General features: G+C 46.4%; 1 protein-coding gene across 2 annotated transcripts in view; it reads right to left on the bottom strand.

The window, feature by feature from the left end:
• HK1 (hexokinase 1) overlaps positions 1–18,055 on the bottom strand; it is a 97,312-nt gene that overhangs the window by 18,622 nt on the left and 60,635 nt on the right. For both annotated transcript variants that reach the window (XM_036735079.1, XM_036735080.1), the window contains exons 5-9: positions 15,261–15,356; positions 14,603–14,702; positions 14,324–14,507; positions 6,737–6,892; positions 3,972–4,205 (exon numbers count right to left, since the gene is read on the bottom strand). In XM_036735079.1, coding sequence (XP_036590974.1) covers positions 3,972–4,205; positions 6,737–6,892; positions 14,324–14,507; positions 14,603–14,702; positions 15,261–15,356 — 770 coding nt within the window. The remainder of the gene's footprint in view (positions 1–3,971; positions 4,206–6,736; positions 6,893–14,323; positions 14,508–14,602; positions 14,703–15,260; positions 15,357–18,055) is intronic.

Genomic DNA, 18,055 nt, shown 5'->3' with positions numbered 1-18,055 from the left:
GTCACTAGCTTCCACTTGCTCCAATCTAATTTTTAAGGTAGTATTTTCTTCAGCGGTCTTTTGGACCTCCTTTTCCATTTGGGTAATTCTGCCTTTCAAGGCATTCTTCTCCTCATTGGCTTTTTGGAGCTCTTTTGCCATTTGAGTTAGTCTATTATTTAAGGTGTTGTTTTCTTCAGTATATTTTTCAGTATTTTTTTGGGTCTCCTTTAGCAAGTCATTGACTTGTTTTTCATGGTTTTCTCGCATCCTTCTCATTTCTCTTCCCAATTTTTCCTCTACTTCTCTAACCTGCTTTTCCAAATCCTTTTTGAGCTCTTCCATGGCCTGGGACCAGTTCATGTTTTTCTTGGAGGCTTTTGTTGTAGGCTCTTTGACTTTGTTAACTTCTTCTGTCTGTATGTTTTGGTCTTCTTTGTCACCAAAGAAAGAATTCAAAGTCTGAGACTGAATCTGGGTGCATTTTCGCTGCCTGGCCATATTCCCAGCCAACTAACTTGACCCTTGAGTTTTTCAGTGGGGTATGACTGCTTGTAGAGTTAAGAGAACTATGTTCCAAGCCTGGGGGGATGCGCCAGCTCTGCCACACCAGAACTCCTCCTTCCCCAAGAACCCCCAACCCAGACTGCACTTAGATCTTCAGCAGGCTCTGTACTCCTGCTCTGATCTGCCACTTAATTCCTCCCACCAGGTGGGCCTGGGGCCGGAAGCAACTGCAGCTGTAGTTCTGTAGCTGCCCCACCTCCACTGGCCCGGGGCCAGTGGCAGAACCACGAACTCCTTCCACTCCTGCAGCTTTTCCCACTAACCTTGGTGTTTGTGGGTTGAGAAGTCTGGTAACTGCCGCAGCTCACTGATTCAGGGCACTAGGGCACGCTCCTCCCGGATCCTGATCTGGTTGGTCCGTGCCGCTCACACTGGGCTCTGCTCTGCTCCGCTCCCAGCTCAGTGCGGGATAGACCTCACCCAGAGACCATCCCGGTTGTCCTGGGCTGGAGCCCTGCTTCCCTCTGCTGTTTTGTGGGTTCTGCGGTTCTAGAATTGTTTCAGAGCCATTTTTTATAGGTTTTTGGAGGGACTTGGCGGGGAGCTCACGCTAGTCCCTGCTTTCCAGCTGCCATCTTCCCCCAGGCACTGAATTTCTTGCAGTTTCCTCATTTGCAAAGTGGAGACAATCACAGCCCTTAGCTCAGAGTTGCTGTGAGACGATGTGTGTCAACTGCTTTGCAGACCTAAAAGCACCGTGTGCTAGCTCTGACTGTTATTAATTAAAGTACACAGCACTTTGCACAGACATCGTGCTCCTGTCTGCTCTGGGAGGTCACCAGTTCTCTCTCTGGAGGTGGACAGCACCTTTAATCATGGCTCCTTTGGAACTCTGTCCTTATCAGGGCAGCCAAGTCTTGCACGGCTTGTACAATGATCCCAGAAGGTGATTTCTAACCTGTTCTCACGTGGGCCTTCTCTTTATACCTGGAGCCTGAAATACGTCTCATCGCTCCCATGGTCCCCGAAGGCTCATGCAGCTGACGGAGGGCCGAGAGATGTTTTTCCAAGGTATAATGTAACTAGGTGGCTGACTTGATAATTCATATTTATGGGATTACCAGGACAAAACCAGAAGTTACTTTAATTAACTCAGCATCTCACCTGAGTGCCACGGGCAAAGCACTGAACTCTGAATTGCAATTTCCTCTCAGCTATAAAATGAGTAAATTAAGACCTATAACAAGTATTTGCTTTGCACAGTGGCCTGAGGACTAAATGAGATGGTGTGTGGTGGAATAATGAGACAGCAGCTGATCCTGGAGTCAGAAGGACCCGAGTTCAAATGTAACCTCAGACGCTAGCTGTGTGACCCTGGGCAAGTAACTTAACCCTGTTTGCCTCAGTTTCCTCATCTGTCAAATGAGCCGAAGAAGGAAATGACAAAGCCCTCCAGTATCTCTGCCAAGAAAACCCCATATGGGGTCATGGAGAGTTGGATATAACTGGAGAGACTCAACAACAACATGTACGTAACGAACTTTGTATAAAAACATAGGCTATCATAATTATTTGTTGAGGACAGAAGGAGGTGGTAAGGAGGATTGGGGGTGGGTGGGAAAGAAGCCATGAAGGAAATGAACCATGGACTGGCAGAGGACTTTAGGACATACAAATGCTGTCTACCCTCTATTTCTAGAAACTGGAAATAACTGGTAAGACCTTTTGTGGATCAAAATGAATTAACCATATATATGTAAAGTGCTTTACAAACCTTCCAGTGCAGCAGCACCATCACCACCACCACCACCACCACCACCATCACTATCACCACCATCATCATGGAAAAACAAGAGGGAAGGCAGACAGAAGCCCATAAGGGCCATAAAGAGGCAGGGCTCAGGAGGACCTTAGGGTGGAGACTCAGATGCCTGAATCCAAGCTCCCTTGAGAAAATGGACTCTTCCTCAAGGACCTGGGAGGTCCCTGCATAGCACATTCTGCCATCCTTCCCAAGACCTTGTAACCCTCAGGTCTAGCTCATCCCTGGAAAAAAATTCCTCCAATCTGTTTTTCCCTTTTGTTTTCAATAATAATAACAACAATTAATTATAATAACGGTAAGAGCTAGCATTCACATTAAAAATAACTTTACATATGATTAATTCATTTAGACTTGAATTAAAGACCTCCAGGTGAAGGGGAGCTCACTACCTCCCAAGGGATCCCACTCTATGTTGGAATAGCTGGGAAAGCTTTGCTTAAATCTGCTTAAATCTGGCCCTTTTCCAATTTCACTCACTGCTCCTACTTCTGCCCTCTTGGGCGAAGGAGGGAAGCATGAGCTGGTGAAAAGAACACCAGGTTTGAATCTTGGCTCTGACCCCTGGTCTAATCACATCACCTGGCTGGGCCTCAGTTTCCCATTCTGTAAAAAATAGGGTGGGGCAGTGGATAGAGTACTGGTCCTGGAGTCAGGAGGACCTGAGTTCAAATCCGATCTGACATTTACTAGCTATGTGGCCCTGGGCAAGTCACTTCACTTGGGTTGCTTCCCAAGAAAAGGGGTGGGAGGGGGAGAGAGATGGGACTAGAGCTTTTCTAGATCCTTCTAGCTCTAACAATTCTGTTGTCTATCATTCTGTATTCCTAAAAGCCTAATTTCTACTCGACAGGACAGACCTAATCTTCTCACCTCAACATACCCAGTCCTTTCAACCAATGGCTATATAGCGAAACCTCTCCATGAGTTAGTTTTCTAACCTGAGTATATTCTGCAATCTCACATCTGTTGGGGCTAGTGCTGACCAAACTGTCATCAGATCTCCCCTCGGCCTCAGGTTCTGCCTGACTGCCTAATCAACCAATTGATCACTCAGTCAGTTAATCTATAAGCAATGCTTGGTATATCAGGCATTAGTTACAGATCGTCCAATCGATCACTCAGTCAGTTAATCTATAAGCAATGCTTGGTATATCAGGCGTTAGTTACAGATCGTCCAATCGATCACTCAGTCAGTTAATCTATAAGCAGTGTTTGGCAGATCAGGCATTAGTTACAGATTGTCCAATCGATCACTCAGTCAGTTAATCTATAAGCAATGCTTGGTATATCAGGCGTTAGTTACAGATCGTCCAATCGATCACTCAGTCAGTTAATCTATAAGCAATGCTTGGTATATCAGGCGTTAGTTACAGATCGCCCAATCGATCACTCAGTCAGTTAATCTATAAGCAGTGTTTGGCAGATCAGGCATTAGTTACAGATCATCCAATCGATCACTCAATCAGTTAATCTATAAGCAGTGTTTGGCAGATCAGGCATTAGTTACAGATCGTCCAATCGATCACTCAGTCAGTTAATCTATAAGCAATGCTTGGCAGATCAGGCATTAGTTACAGATCGTCCAATCGATCACTCAGTCAGTTAATCTATAAGCAATGATTGGCACATCAGGCGTTAATTACAGAGATGGAAGACTCACTGTGGATGAAACTTGTAAAGCGTCCCATCAACACCAACAGTGGTACGAAGCCGAGACACACCCTTGTTTTCTTTCAGGCGAGACAAGATGCCAGCCAACATGGCAGCCACCAAATTGGCTGATCGATGTGAGACAATGGCGCACACATGCTGGACAGAGATGCAATCTTCAGGAGATGGGTCCAAGCCGAGGTTGGTCAGGATTTCTTGGGCTCTTTGGAGGCCTTCCTTAGTTCTGTAAGGTGAGAGAGCCACATTAGGGTGTATGAAGGGCAGGGTCACAAACTACCCAGAGCCAGACACAGGTGAGCGACCATGGAATGGGTAATTGCATGGCGCAGTGGACAGAGCACCCCAGGCTCGGAGTCAGGAAGACTCATCTTCATGAGATCAAATCTGGTCTCAGACACTAGCTGTGTGACCCTGGGCAAGTCACTTAACCCTGATTGCCTCAGTTTCCTTATCTGTAAAATGACCTGGAGAAGGAAACAGCAAACCACCCCGGTGTCTCTGCCAAGAAAATCCCAAATGGGGTCTTTATGAGTCAGACACAACTGAAACGGCTCAACAACAAAATCGAGAGTCTGATAGGGCCATGAGGAAGACCTACCATGCAGGATGATGGAAAGCCCTATGTTCACTGGGTCATATTGCTGGAGCAAAGAAGTAGCACGACCAGCCATGAGGAATTACTAACTGATAAACTGTAGTAGGGGTTCTTCTCCTGGGGTGCAAGGACCCTGGAGGGGTCTGTGGATAGATTTCAAAAGGTCCATGAACTTGGATGGGGGAAAATAATTACTTCTTTATTTCAATATAATCAATTTCCTCTGTAGTCTTATATGGTTTATCTTGTGCATTTAAACATGTTATTCTGAGAAGGTCTGTAGGCTTCACCAGACTGCCAAAGGGGTACAGAATGCAAAAAAGTTCCGATTTTAGGATTTTTCGGATTAGAGGTCACATAATCGAATCCTCTTCCTTTACAGAGGAGAAAGCAGAAGCGAAGCAAACTCAAGACATGGGGAGGGACCAAGACATAAATCGCAGTAATTCAGAGCTATTTCATCTGCACCCAGTCTTTTCTCTCCCTATAAAATGTAACCTCATCGAGGGTAAGGACCATCTCACTTGGTATTATATTTCCAGCTCCTAGCATAGTGCCTGGCCTATAGCAGGTGTTTAATAAATGCTTATTGAATCGAATTCTCTAACCACAAAGATGCCTAACCTCAGTCTTCAGATCTTGGCCCACCCCCATTATTATCATCTAACAGGGACGTCAGAGGCCATCTAGACTGGCACATAGCCACGCCCATTCCCTAGAGAGCATGAAAGGGAAGCTCCTCATCCTATCCAAAGCAAAAGTTTCAGTTACTGATGAAAGCAGGTGTTCTAGTGTGGACCACCCACCCCCAAATTCCAGTGATATTCCAATGTCCACTTGGTATCCCCTGTACTGATAGAAGAGTTCAGAACCTCAGAGGCCACCTGGTCCAGCCTCTGCCTTCATCTGGTCTCAACCTCACCCATGACAAGTGGTTAGGCAGCCTCTGCTTGAAGGCCTCCAATGAGGGCCCAAGACAGCCCACTCCATTCTGGGTTAGCTCTCCTTGTTAGCAACTTTTTCCTGATCTCAAACCCAAACTTACAATTTTCTCCCCAGTATTCTACTGCTGCCCACCCTTAGGGCCAAGAAGCATAAGTCCACTCTCTCTTTCTGTTGCCAATCTTTCAAAAACTTAACTGAATCTGGTATTACCGGACTCAAGGCCAGTCACCATCCTTGGTGTTATCCTAAAGAATTGGGGTTCTTTTGGATTATAGACTCCTTTTTTTGACAATCTAGTAAAGCCTATGGAACTCTTCTTAGAATGTTTTTAATTGCATCAAATAAAATACATAGGATTACAAAGGAAATCAATTGTACTGAAATAGTTATTAACAAGCTAAAACAACAACCAAATTCATAGCCACCTCCCCCCCGCCAAAATCTATCTACAGATCCCTCAGGAGGGAGTGCAGTCTGTGGACCCCAGGCTCCAGCTGCCCTCTGGCTCATCAATATCTAATTTTCAGGGCCTTTAGACTCTTAAAACCTCCACTGGGCTTTGCCCTCAAGGGAGGAGACACTTGACTAGCAAACACAGGACACAAGAAGAGTGAATCCCTGGGTTTCTTATTTAATACTCAGAAGCAGCTGCTGGGTTGCCAGGCAAAATGCTTAAAGCCAGAATCATAGCTCCCTCTGTGTTGAGCTTTGAACAAGTCACTTAAGGAAATTCTGGAGGGAAATCCACAAGAATCTTAGTCGTGGGAATTTTTAATCCTTGCTCCATCACCCAAACCATCTGCTTTCTGGCTCATCACTCGCATGGCTGATGTCAGCACTCTTCCCGTCCCTCCCCAACCCATCCTTTCAGGGTTTGGTAAAGGAAGGCTTTGAATCTAATTGAGGTTTCTAGTGGCACTGTGATTTGGATGCTGTGGCCAATCCAGGGTACCTTCAGAATGGACCAGTGGAGAACAGACTAACCAGGAGAAAGGACCCATTCTATTCTAGAAAGAACCTTAATCCTCCCTTTCCTAAGGTTCACAGACTGACTGGAGACAAGACCATCTCTTGGAGAAAATGTTACAAGGCCAGGAAGCAAGAGATGGTCCACAGGAGAAGCTTCCTATTATTCCCACCCTCCTGTTGTCCAACACAATGCTGGAGTGCTCCGGGATGGCAGAGTCAGCCGTGAAAAGAAAGGAGCCACCTACTTCTCAATGGCAGACACATTCTTGGTTTCAAATTTCCCTTTGGTGAGCAGCTCGGGCGTGATGTGCCCCTCAAACAGGAGGCCCCCCTTGGCCATCTTCACAATAATCAGTCTGACGAGCTCCCCCATGTACAAGCCGCTGACCATCTTCTCGAACCTGTGAAGAGGAAAACACAAGAGGCTCAGGTTACACAGAGATGATACCAAGAAAAAAAAAAGATGGCGCCATGGAACTGGACATGGAGCCTGTGGGACCAATATTTGTTAGGCCAGACCCTGTGTGGTGGTCATGACAAATACAAAAAGGTGGTACTCTCATTTGGCTCACTCAACTGGCTCCCTATTTCCTCTAGGAGCAAACAGAAACTCCTGTTCAGCATTTCTGCTCTTTACAGACTGTCCCTGCCTTTCCTTGGTATATATTATTCTCTTTCACATACTCTATGAACTAGTCAATCAGGCCTTTATTGTTCCTGACACACAGCATTCCATTCCCTGTGCCTTGGAACTAGAACACACTTCCCCTAATCTCTGCCTCTGAGAATTTCTAGTTTCCTTGAAAACTCAGCTCAAGCGCCACCTTCTATATGAAACCTTTAACAAGATTTAAAAACTTTCATCTCTCCAATGAACAACCACAACTCAAGAAGACCGACAATGAAATACGCCACCTACCTCCTGATGTCAAGAGGAAATGGGCTACAGGTGCAAAATGAGACATACATGTTTGGCCAATGGGAGAATCTGTTTTGCTTGACTATGCGTATTTGTCATAAGGCTTTGAGTTTTTCTTTTTTTTCATTGTAAGGAAGAGGTAAGGAAAATGCTTATAAAGCAAAAAAGAAAACAAAAAAATTTTTTAAATGATTTTAATTTTTAAAAATGCATGAAGCCTTTATTATACTCTCAGTTACTAGTACCCTCTCCCCCTTCCAAAAACACAACCCCAAAACACCTTGTATCTATTACATTTATATTTTATAAATATGTTGTCACCCCAATGGAATGTAAGCCCCTTGAGGTCAGGGATTATTTCTTTTTTTTTTTGCCTTTATATCCCCAGTGCCTAGCTGAATCCTGGCATATAGCAGATGACTAATAATCACTTAGTGACCGACACTCAACACTTGTACTCTGGAACCAAGATTAGTTATTCTGAGGCACAGATCTTGAAGCAGAGAATAAAGAGCAAACCTCAAAGGATTCTCTAACTAGAAAATTGTAGGGACCAGGCCAGCCTCTGTGCTGAACTGTGCCTGGACAGCTCATGGCTATACTGCTGGAGGAGGCCAATCCCGTAGGGATCTCGAACAATCAGGGCAACCAAGTCTCATCTTCGCTAGGACTGCAGAACATGTATCTTACAGGTGTTGCTCCATTAAAGTAGAACCATGGACATTTAAGGTAGTCCACTCCCCTTCCAGATAGTTCTAATTGTTAGGAAGTGTTCCCTGAGATCTAGCCTAAATCTGCTCTTCTGTAACTTCCACCCATTGCTCCTGGTTCTTCCCTGAGGGGTCAAGCAGAACGAAGTTGAACTCAATGTGATTTAGCCCAGACACATGTGCAGGAAAAGACAAGTGGAAGAGCGCCTGTAATCCAGACTGCAACATTCGGTGGGATGGCCACCCCACAGAGCTCCTCTGTCAGCACACCCATTCTGAACAAAAGCTCATTGTGCAACAAGCTAAGCCCAACACTGGACGGAAGAGAACAATGGGCAGGGTAATCTTTGAGAAAATGAGTAGGACTTGCAACAACCCCAAGCTCTCCCTTGAAACAAAGGCGCCTCTTTTTGACAGTATTCTTCTGGTGATGCTACCTGGCTGTGGGTCATTAGATCCTTCCAGTCTCCAAAGAATTCAAGTTGTGAGTCACCCAAAGAATATAGAGGGGAGCATCATGGGTGGGAAAAGGCTGGAATTCATTATGGATGAAGAAATGCCAAGGAGATATGGAAAGGGAAAAAAAAATGGGCCTGCCATTGGGCAAGAGTAAGGGGTAATGGATATTCCTTACAGGTATCTATCCACACAGTATCAAGAGATCTAGAGACAGGCAGACAGCACACTGAATAGACACCCCTCCATAGGCTTAAAAAAATTTAAATTTTGTCTATGAACAAAAATCTATTTTCTCTACCTCTCATCTCCCCCATCCCCAATGAAAAAATAAGAAAAAGAGGGGGAAAAATCCTTGCAACGAATAAGCATAGTCAATCAAAACAAATTTCCATACTGGTCATAGCCAAAAATGTGTACTTCATTCTGCGTTGAGTCTATCACCTCTCTGTGAGAAAGTGGGAAGTCATCAATCCCCTGGGTTAACTTGGGAGAGGGCATGGCCAAACACTGGCCAGGGAGGACTATGCAGGCTGGTAAGAGATCCCAGATGGGTCCACGTATTGACACACCCCAGATTGCCTAGGTCTGTGTCATCTCCCCCTTTAAAATCCGTGCTCACTGAGATCAGGGATTATTTCATTCTCGAATTAGTTTTTTTTTTGGAGGGGGAAAGGCAGGGCAAGGGGTTAAGTGACTTGCCCAAGGTCACACAGCTGAGGCCGAATTTGAACTCAGGTCCTCCTGACTCCAGGGCTGGTGCTCTACTCACTGCGCCACCTGGCTGCCCCGATTATTTCATTCTGTGTACTGGTATCCCTAGCAGCGAGCACAGTGACAGGCACACAGAAGGTATTTAATAAACGCTTGTGGATTCATAGGGAAGTGAGAGTCCTGCCATCTTCTGCCCTGGCCGGATCAGATCTAGAATATTGTGCTCCATTCTGTAACTCATTTTAGGGACGACGATAAGGATGGAGAGGACTTTTAGGGGAAGAGACCAGGATGCTGAAGACCCTCAAGTTCATGTCATAGGAGACTCGGTGGAAAGAAATGGGGACGTTCAACCTCGAATTGAGAGATGGGGGGAGGCCGTGTCTTCAAGCCCAGGGCCACACAGCCAGGATGCTTCAGAAGCAGGATTTGAACCCAGGTCCTCCTGCCTGAGGCTAGCTCTCTATCCATTAGATAGGCTATTTTTCATACTGCCCAGTGCTTTCTAAAAGCAATTCACAATCATTTCCTTATTAGGGCCTCACTGGTGAGGGAAAGAAGGCCAGGGAATCATCCCTATCCAATCCTGTTGGACAAGATGGGAAAACACGAGGCACTCAGGGTCACCCAGGGGTAGAGGGAGGATTAGAACCTGGGTCCAGCGCTTTTCAATATGCAAAGGACTGGAGTGAAGCAAGAAGAGGGGGCAGGGAGAGGAAAGAGGCTGGACTGGCAGGAAGAGGCCCATCGAGAAAGAGCCTGGAATGTCAAGGCAGTGGAGCTCAGGCCCCGTGCCCCTGGCAAGTGGGGACCAGCATTGCTTTCTCAAGAGGGGAGTGCCTGGCAGGTGAACAGTTTGAGCTGTGGAGTGCTCAGACAGACCCCAGGCACACGGAGCGATGGAATAAACCTACAGCAGGCTCCATCGTCAGAGCCGGTCCCCAGGGGGAGAGGCTCAGACCTGCCTGGCAGCTGCCCTCTCCCGTTCTGTCAACACCTGGCACTGTGGGAACACAACTCGCATTGTTCCCTCTCGCCGCAGGAATGGGCTTGCCTGGGTAAGCCCTGAGGACGAAGCCACGGTTCTGGCCGGGACCCGGATCCTTTCTCATGGAAACAATCACCGTGCCAACCTGGGCCACGGCCCTGCCCTGCACCACCCCCCCATTCACCTTGGACGCAGAATCAGAAGAGCTGGTGGACATCCCACCTCTGATACTTAGTAACTGTGTGACTACGGGCGGGTTGCTTAACCTCTCTGGGCATTTAACCTCAGTTTAATCATTGCAAAATGGGGAGAATCCTACCTTCATTCACTAGATTCATTAGTCCAAAGGGTGGTGCATTAAAACCACATCAAACAAGAGGAGTTAGACTAAATGCTCTAAATGATGTCCTGTCTTCTAAAATGTCCACAAAAATGTCGTAAAATTTAAAGAATTAAAACAGGTACAATCTTCCCTCAGGGCATGCCAGCCCCAAGGCTTGTGTCTCTCTCCCCCTGGCAGAAAGATGCCCTGGCAAAGCTCGGCACAGTCTCACCTGCCGATGGGCGTGTGTAGCCACATCCCAGAGGACTGAGGGTAGTGAGAAGTATTAGCCTCAGCATTCATGGGAGACCCCAGCCCGGACATCCTCTTATCCAAGAAGGAGAAAGAAGCAAGTGCTTCCACATCCTCCAGCATCATTCAGCGAGGGCCCGCTTGGATGACGAGAGGGGTGGGGATCTTGCTTTGCTTCTGTTTCTCACTAATGCTACTTAGTTTAACGGTATTCAACATATTATGATGATCCCCTACTGGCGCAGGGAGTCTGCTATACCAATGATGGTCTGGTCCTTAGCCCTAGGAGAAGTACTTTATTTTTTTAGAAATATTTTAAATAGCTATTATTGAAATACTTACGATTAAATGTTTACCGGGGGATAAGCGTAAAGGAAGCCCCGGTTCTAACTGCTGAGTTCTAACTCGTGGACCTAACCGGCAAGAGCAGGAGTAGAAATTTGGAAATGCCGAATGGTAATGTGGCGACCCGGACAAAAGCTGACTCTACAGAGCGCAGGATGCTTGGGAGCTGGGAGAAATCTTGCCTCTGGCTACTTCCTAGGTGGTGGGACCACCAGCAGATTCCTTAATCTCTCTGGGCCTCAGTTTCCCCATCTGTTAAATGGGGCGATGAATAAGCACCTACTTCAGAGTTGTGAGGATCTGTGGAAACTCCAGTCATGACTCTAACTTTGAAGCTGACAAAGCGCTTTCATCCTAACAGCCAGCATTTCTACGGTGCCTTAAGTCTTACAAGATACCTTCAACAAGAAGCATCTCGTTTCATCCTCACCACGACCCCATATTATCCCCAGATGCTGCCAGAGGTTAAGTGATTCGCCCAGGGTCACTCAGCGGGCAGGTGTCTGCGGCTGGATCTGAACTCGAGTCTTGTTGACTCTGCACCACCCCACTGAGCTGCTACCTCGCAGGACGCTCACAACAGGCCTCTAAGGAGGCAGGATAAGTACCACCTTCCCCATTTTTCAGTAGAGGGATCTGAGTCCCAAGAAAATCAAGTGATTCGCCTGAGGTCACAGAGCTAGGAACTTGAGCTCAGGTCTCCTGGCTCCAAATCTGGGGTTCTCTCCTCAATGCCACGCTGCTCCCATGGTGTTCAAGACATGTCCTCAGGCAGAGGCAGTCTTGTCCACAAAACTTGGAAACAAATGTAATGGGGAAACAGTCAACAAAATGACGGAAAATGTAGATAATATTACCTCTAACATTAAGTCAGCAGACAGCCTGCAGGGATCCTTATGCACAGATTAGCAACCCCTGTTTGGGTCTGACACCCCTGAGGTAAGGAACCCGGGATTTGGGGACCCCAAAGGCCCTCAGTGGCTAAACCCTCAGCTTAGCACAGGGCCTAGCCCATAATAACTGTTTAGTAAATCTTTATATGTCAACTTTCTGAGAAAGGGACAAAAAATCGTCTTATAAGGTGGAGCAGAAGGAGGGGTTGCAGTGTTCGGAACAAGGGGCCTCTGTCCTGATTGGGCCACAAGTTCAGGGAGTATTCTTTGGAGTGTCACATTTTAGGAAGGGGACTGAAAGGTGGGAGCACCAGAGGACAGGAATGGTCTGTCACTGAGCGTTTATTAAGTGCCTATTCTTGTGTGCCAGGCACTGTACTAAGCTGACGCTGTAGATACAAAAAAGGGCAAAAACACGGTCCCTGCTCTCAGGGAGCTGGAAATGATGCCACACGAGAGGACTGGTTGGAGGTGCTGAGCATGTTTAGCCTGAAGGAGAAAAGACTCAGAGAGGATGTGATAGCTGTCTTTAAGTATCTAAGGAACGCCATGTAGGAGAGGGAATAGGCTTATTCCACTTGGCCTCAGAAAGTGGAACTCTGACCAGGAAGTTGCACGGGGGAAGATTTCAGTCTAAAATAGGGAAATGCTTCCTACAAATTACAGCTACCCCAAGGTAAGATGGGCAGTCTTGAAACGTAGTGAGTTCCCCATTACTGGAGATCTTCAAGGGGAGGCTGGATGGCCAACTTAACACTCCACTCTGCTATACAGACAAGGATTGCTGAGCCAAAGGCACCACCCCCCTCTGCCCAGCTCTTGGCAATTGGCAACCCATGGAACAGCACAAGGACAGTGCCCTCATCATTGTAAAAACAGGGAGCCGACCTCAGACACAGGCCCCACTGTGCAGAGCCAGCCCAGACAATGAGTCATCCCTCAGAGGGCCCAGAAGTCGCCTTCAGGACATCTGAAGGTGAGCAAAACTGTGAATTAGAGTCTCTAGTCCATCAACGTCTATCCTTCCCTCTGCCACCATGAGCTCACAAATCCAAAAACGACCTTGTTAACTAACAAGACACAAGAGGCAGCTGGACCACTGGCTCGAGAGCTGGCTTCGGAGTCAGAAAGAAGTGGGTTCTAGGCCCACCTCTGACAAACGCTGACTGGGTGACCCTGGGCTGCTCACTTATCAGACTCCAGGACTTCAAGGCCAGAAGTATTGCTGATGTGTGTACAGGGAGCTCCCTAAACCAAAGAAATCACAGATCCAGTCCCCAAAAGAAGTTACCAGGCTTGGGCCCATTTCCCTATTCACCCCCGTGACCCCCAAATTCTCCTAGCACGGGCAGCCATTGTGATACTGCTCACCGGTGGTGGTCTTATCTTGGCATTCTACGTCCACGCTGTCTGGACAGAAAGCAGGGAGCCCCAAGAGGACTCTCCACGAGAATATTTTTGTAAGTATGTAAGATGCCTCACAGACTGATGCCCTCCCCATACCTGGACAACAGTTTTCACACCAATGCAAACATGTAAGATGGCATGGTATAATGGACAGATCTGCTGGCCCTGGTGTGAGGAAGACTACAGTTCAAATCCTACCTGGCATTTATGTGCTACAGGACCCACTTCTTATAGAACGACCTCTGGGTGACCTTGAGCAGGCCTCTCTGGGCCTCAGTTTCCTCACCTGTAAAATCAAGGGGTTGGCCTAAATGGCCCGTAGGGTCCCTTCCAATGTTCATTCTCTGAGCTGTGATCCTGAGCTCAGATGAGCTATGAGCCTCAGTTTCTTCATATGGGGATGATATGATAGCACCTATCACACAGGGTTACTCTGATGGGGTCATAGAAGCCTCAGAGATCTATGGGACAGATCAGTTATTCTAACAACACATCTACCCCACCCACAGAAAAGGCAGTGGAAACACAGCCTCAAATTTGTGGGATTTGAATCTCACTTCTCATACTTATCACCTGCACGTCCTCATCTGATAAAGGTTCACAGACACACAGAGAGATGTTAGCTGCTGTTTTACAGATGGAGAAACTGAGGCCAAGAGATGGGATCTGCCACTGTGTGATCCATTGGGAGTAAATGCCTGAGGCACCGGGCTTCCCCCAGGTCTTGCCGACTGCCACCACCAGCCTCGTCTTCTCCTCTCCCCAAGCCCTGACACCTCGATGTAAAGGCACGCTAAAAGCAGGCACAAACAGGAGTGGGACTCACAGCTGCTTCCCAGGATTGAGGGATCCTCGGTCGATCTCCTTGTCAAACTCTGTGCGAAACTCGTTGATGCAGCCATCGTCCCCGAAGGACCCCCACTCCGTGTTGATGCACATGCGCCCCTCGTCTCCCTCCACCAAGTCGATGTGCCGCATCTCTTCCATGTAGCAGGCGTTGGTGCCAGTACCTTGAAGAGACAACACCGGGAGGTAGGACCCAAGGACAACAGACAGAGGCCAGCGGCCACCCCCAACTCAGGGACAGGCCGGGAGGCAAGCTTACCAATGATCAGGCCCACTTCGCACTCCTGGTCATCAAAGGCACAAGTCATCATCGTCCCCACGGTATCATTTACGACAGCCACGATGTTGGCTTCATAATCCTGGGGACAGAAACAAGGTGTCACCTTCAGGTGCTGCTGTGGGATAGCGCAGGGAAGCTTGGCTATCACACAGATGGAGAGACAGAATGAAGAGAAACCATTGGAAGAATCTATCCCTTCTCTACTGCCATTGCTGGTTTTCTTCTCATTGGGGTTTGAACTAAAACTGAATCCTGGGATACTAATCAAATGAGGGGAAAACACATCAACTCAATCATCTAGGCCTGGTCTTAATCTGGGTAAACCCCAAGATGGTATACTGCAACATGCCATACCCTAAAAAGTTTGGGTTCCTTGGGACTGGAGCTCCTTTATTCTCTCAGTGTATAGAGTCAGGTATCTATGATCACCGATTGAGAGAAGTCAGACACTCAGCATCCAAGGGTCTGACTCACTGGCCCGACCTTCTGGACTCAGCTTCCTCAGCTTCCCAAGACTGCCTGTGCCCTTCAACCTTGCCCAAGTGCTATGACTGAAAGGCCAGGAAAACATCTCTGCTCGTTTCAGAAACCCCTCCAATGGTGGTAATTAATTAATCAAATATCAAAGAGAAATTACCCCTCGTTTCTTGATTGCTTTGTTGAGCAGCTGGACCACATCAGATCCCTCCACACCACTGGCTTTAAAGCGCTTGGTCCAGGTGATCAGGACAGCCTGTGAAGGACAACAGACAAGTTATATAAAGGGTCGAACCTCTTTCAAAACCTTGAGGGCTCAAATACCACTGATAAAAGTCTCATGTCTAAGATAAATAAGGAATTCAATTCATCCACAAGCACTTATTAAGTACCTACTATACGCCAGGTACTATGCTGGACACTGGGGATAAAAATACAAAATGAAGTCCAGAGCTTATATTCTAATAGGAGACAACAAGTAATAATATGTAATACATAATGGCTGCTGATGAAAAAACTAAAAACCAGTTCTCGATGGTCAAAAGATGTTTTTCAAAAGAACTAATGCAAACCATCGGCACCCACGAAAAGCATTCCAAATCGTCGGTAACAAGAGAAATGCAAATCAAAACAACGGAACATTCACACCACGTACATCAGATTGGCAGAGATGATGGAAGATAGCAACGGTCAATGTTGGAGGGGCTCTGGGAAGACAGGCACACTAAAGGTTGGTGGAGGATGAAACATGCCGACCACTCTGGAAAACAACATCTAATTATTCCAAAAACGGCATGCCCTTTGACCGAGTGATCCTACTACCGAGTATACAGCCCAAGGAGGGCAAAGCCAGAAAGAAACGGCACGTGTGTCTACAATGATGTAAGCGTATGTATGCACGCGCAAAGTATTTGTAGCAGAACTCTGTGTGGTAGCAACATCCTGCCTGTCAATCAGAGAGCGGATAAACCAATTATGGTCTATACTGCTGTGCCAAAAGGAATGACAACTATGAGGAACTCATGGAAACATGGAAAGACGTAGCAACAGATGGAAAGCCAAGAGAACAGCACTAAAAGTACTTACACAACATACACAACACATGTAGAATATACACCAAAATATACAATATATGCACAATATATACAAGATATGTACACCATACACAATATATATACAATATACACAAGTATACAATATACACAACATACACAATATATGTACAACATACCCAATATATATACAATATACACAAATATACAATATATGCACAACACAACAATATATGTACAATATATACGACATACACAATATATGTATAACATACACAATATGTGCACAGTATGCACAATAAACGTACAATATACACAACATATACAATATATGTCCAACATACCCAATATATACAACACACACTATATATAATATAAACACACAATATATGCATAATATACACAACACACACAAGACATATACACAATACACACAACACAATATATATACAATATACACAACACACACAATACATATACACAATATACACAACACACAAGGTGTGTGTGTGTATATATATATATATATATACACACACAACATATACACTATTTGTACAATACACACAATATATACAGTGACTACTCAAATAGAAACAGATCCTCAGATGGAATGGAACATAAATGAAGACAATGCTACAAGGCTGCTGAATTCAGATTCACAGCAATGACGAATCAGTCACGGAGAACAAATAATAAAACAGAGGTGAGGGTCCGCTAGTATGTAATGCTGCATGCCCTCTCAGACACATGTCTGAGGTCAATCATGTCTGTATTTTCCTTGACTGCTTTTCTTTGTAACGAGCAAAGGCTCTCTCTCTCTCTCTCTCTCTCTCTCTTTCTCTGTCTCTGTCTCTCTCTGTCTCTCTCTCTCTCTCTCTCTCTCTCTCTCTCTCTCTCTCTCTCTCCCTCTCTCACAAGGATGGGGGAGGTTTACACAGGGAAATGATTGCGGTGTAGGAAACCTAAGGCATCCATAAAACTGGACTCTAAAGATACGGTCCAAGGGGAGAAATCTGTCCCAGAGAAAACAGGAATTTCCCCGGGATCACAGAGTACATCTGTGGGTGCTACGCACATCAGAGCTTCTGCTCTTACCACGACTCTCATTTCTCATTCCTTGTGTGTTCACTTTAAGGATGTGGAAGGGATGATCCCCGATGTAATCCCCTGAAAGACGGCTTTCTATATAAAGATGGCGAGGAAATAAGACCATCTCCACGTCTCCCCCCCATCCCCCAACACCCAGGCCAGTGCCTAGAACACAGTAGGTGCTTAACAGAATTACCAATCTGTAGTTCTGCTCCTTGGCATCCTGCAAGAAAATGCAAATATGCCCTGACAGTGTTTGCTCTGGGAAAATGATTAGAAATAAAGAGCCATGATAAGTGTGTGTTGGCTCTCCACCTCACATCAGAAAACTGTAACTGAGTCCTGTCCTCCAAAGTGCTTCCAGAGACCATACTTCCTCTTGTAGTGCTACACGTACCCCCAACTCCCCACCTCCCTCCCCCCACAGTCGAAGAGTGCAGTGTGATGGAGCAAGTACTGGATTGGGAGCCTAAAAAATGTGTCAGTTGGGGCAGCTAGGTGGTGCAGTGAGTAGAGCACTGGCCCTGGAGTCAGGAGGACCTGAGTTCAAATCCGGCCTCAGACACTTGACACATGTACTAGCTGTGTGACCTTGGGCAAGTCACTTAACCCCAGTTGCCCTGCCACAAAAAAAAATGTGTCAGTAACCCAGGCAGCATTTAGAGTCTGTAAGTTACTGATCTTCACTGGTGAAGGGCATTTCCACATGGGAAGTTCCCTATATTAATTAACTCACAGGTCCAGAATCCACACTTGCCTCCTCCAAAAAAAGGTTTCTTAACGCTGCTTCCTCTGCTCTAAATTTCAATTC

Source organism: Trichosurus vulpecula, chromosome 8 (genome assembly GCF_011100635.1).
Source record: "Trichosurus vulpecula isolate mTriVul1 chromosome 8, mTriVul1.pri, whole genome shotgun sequence".
In the NCBI taxonomy this organism is placed as follows: domain Eukaryota; kingdom Metazoa; phylum Chordata; class Mammalia; order Diprotodontia; family Phalangeridae; genus Trichosurus; species Trichosurus vulpecula.
Note: the sequence above shows the minus strand (reverse complement) of the source record. Positions and strands in the feature narration are given on the sequence as shown.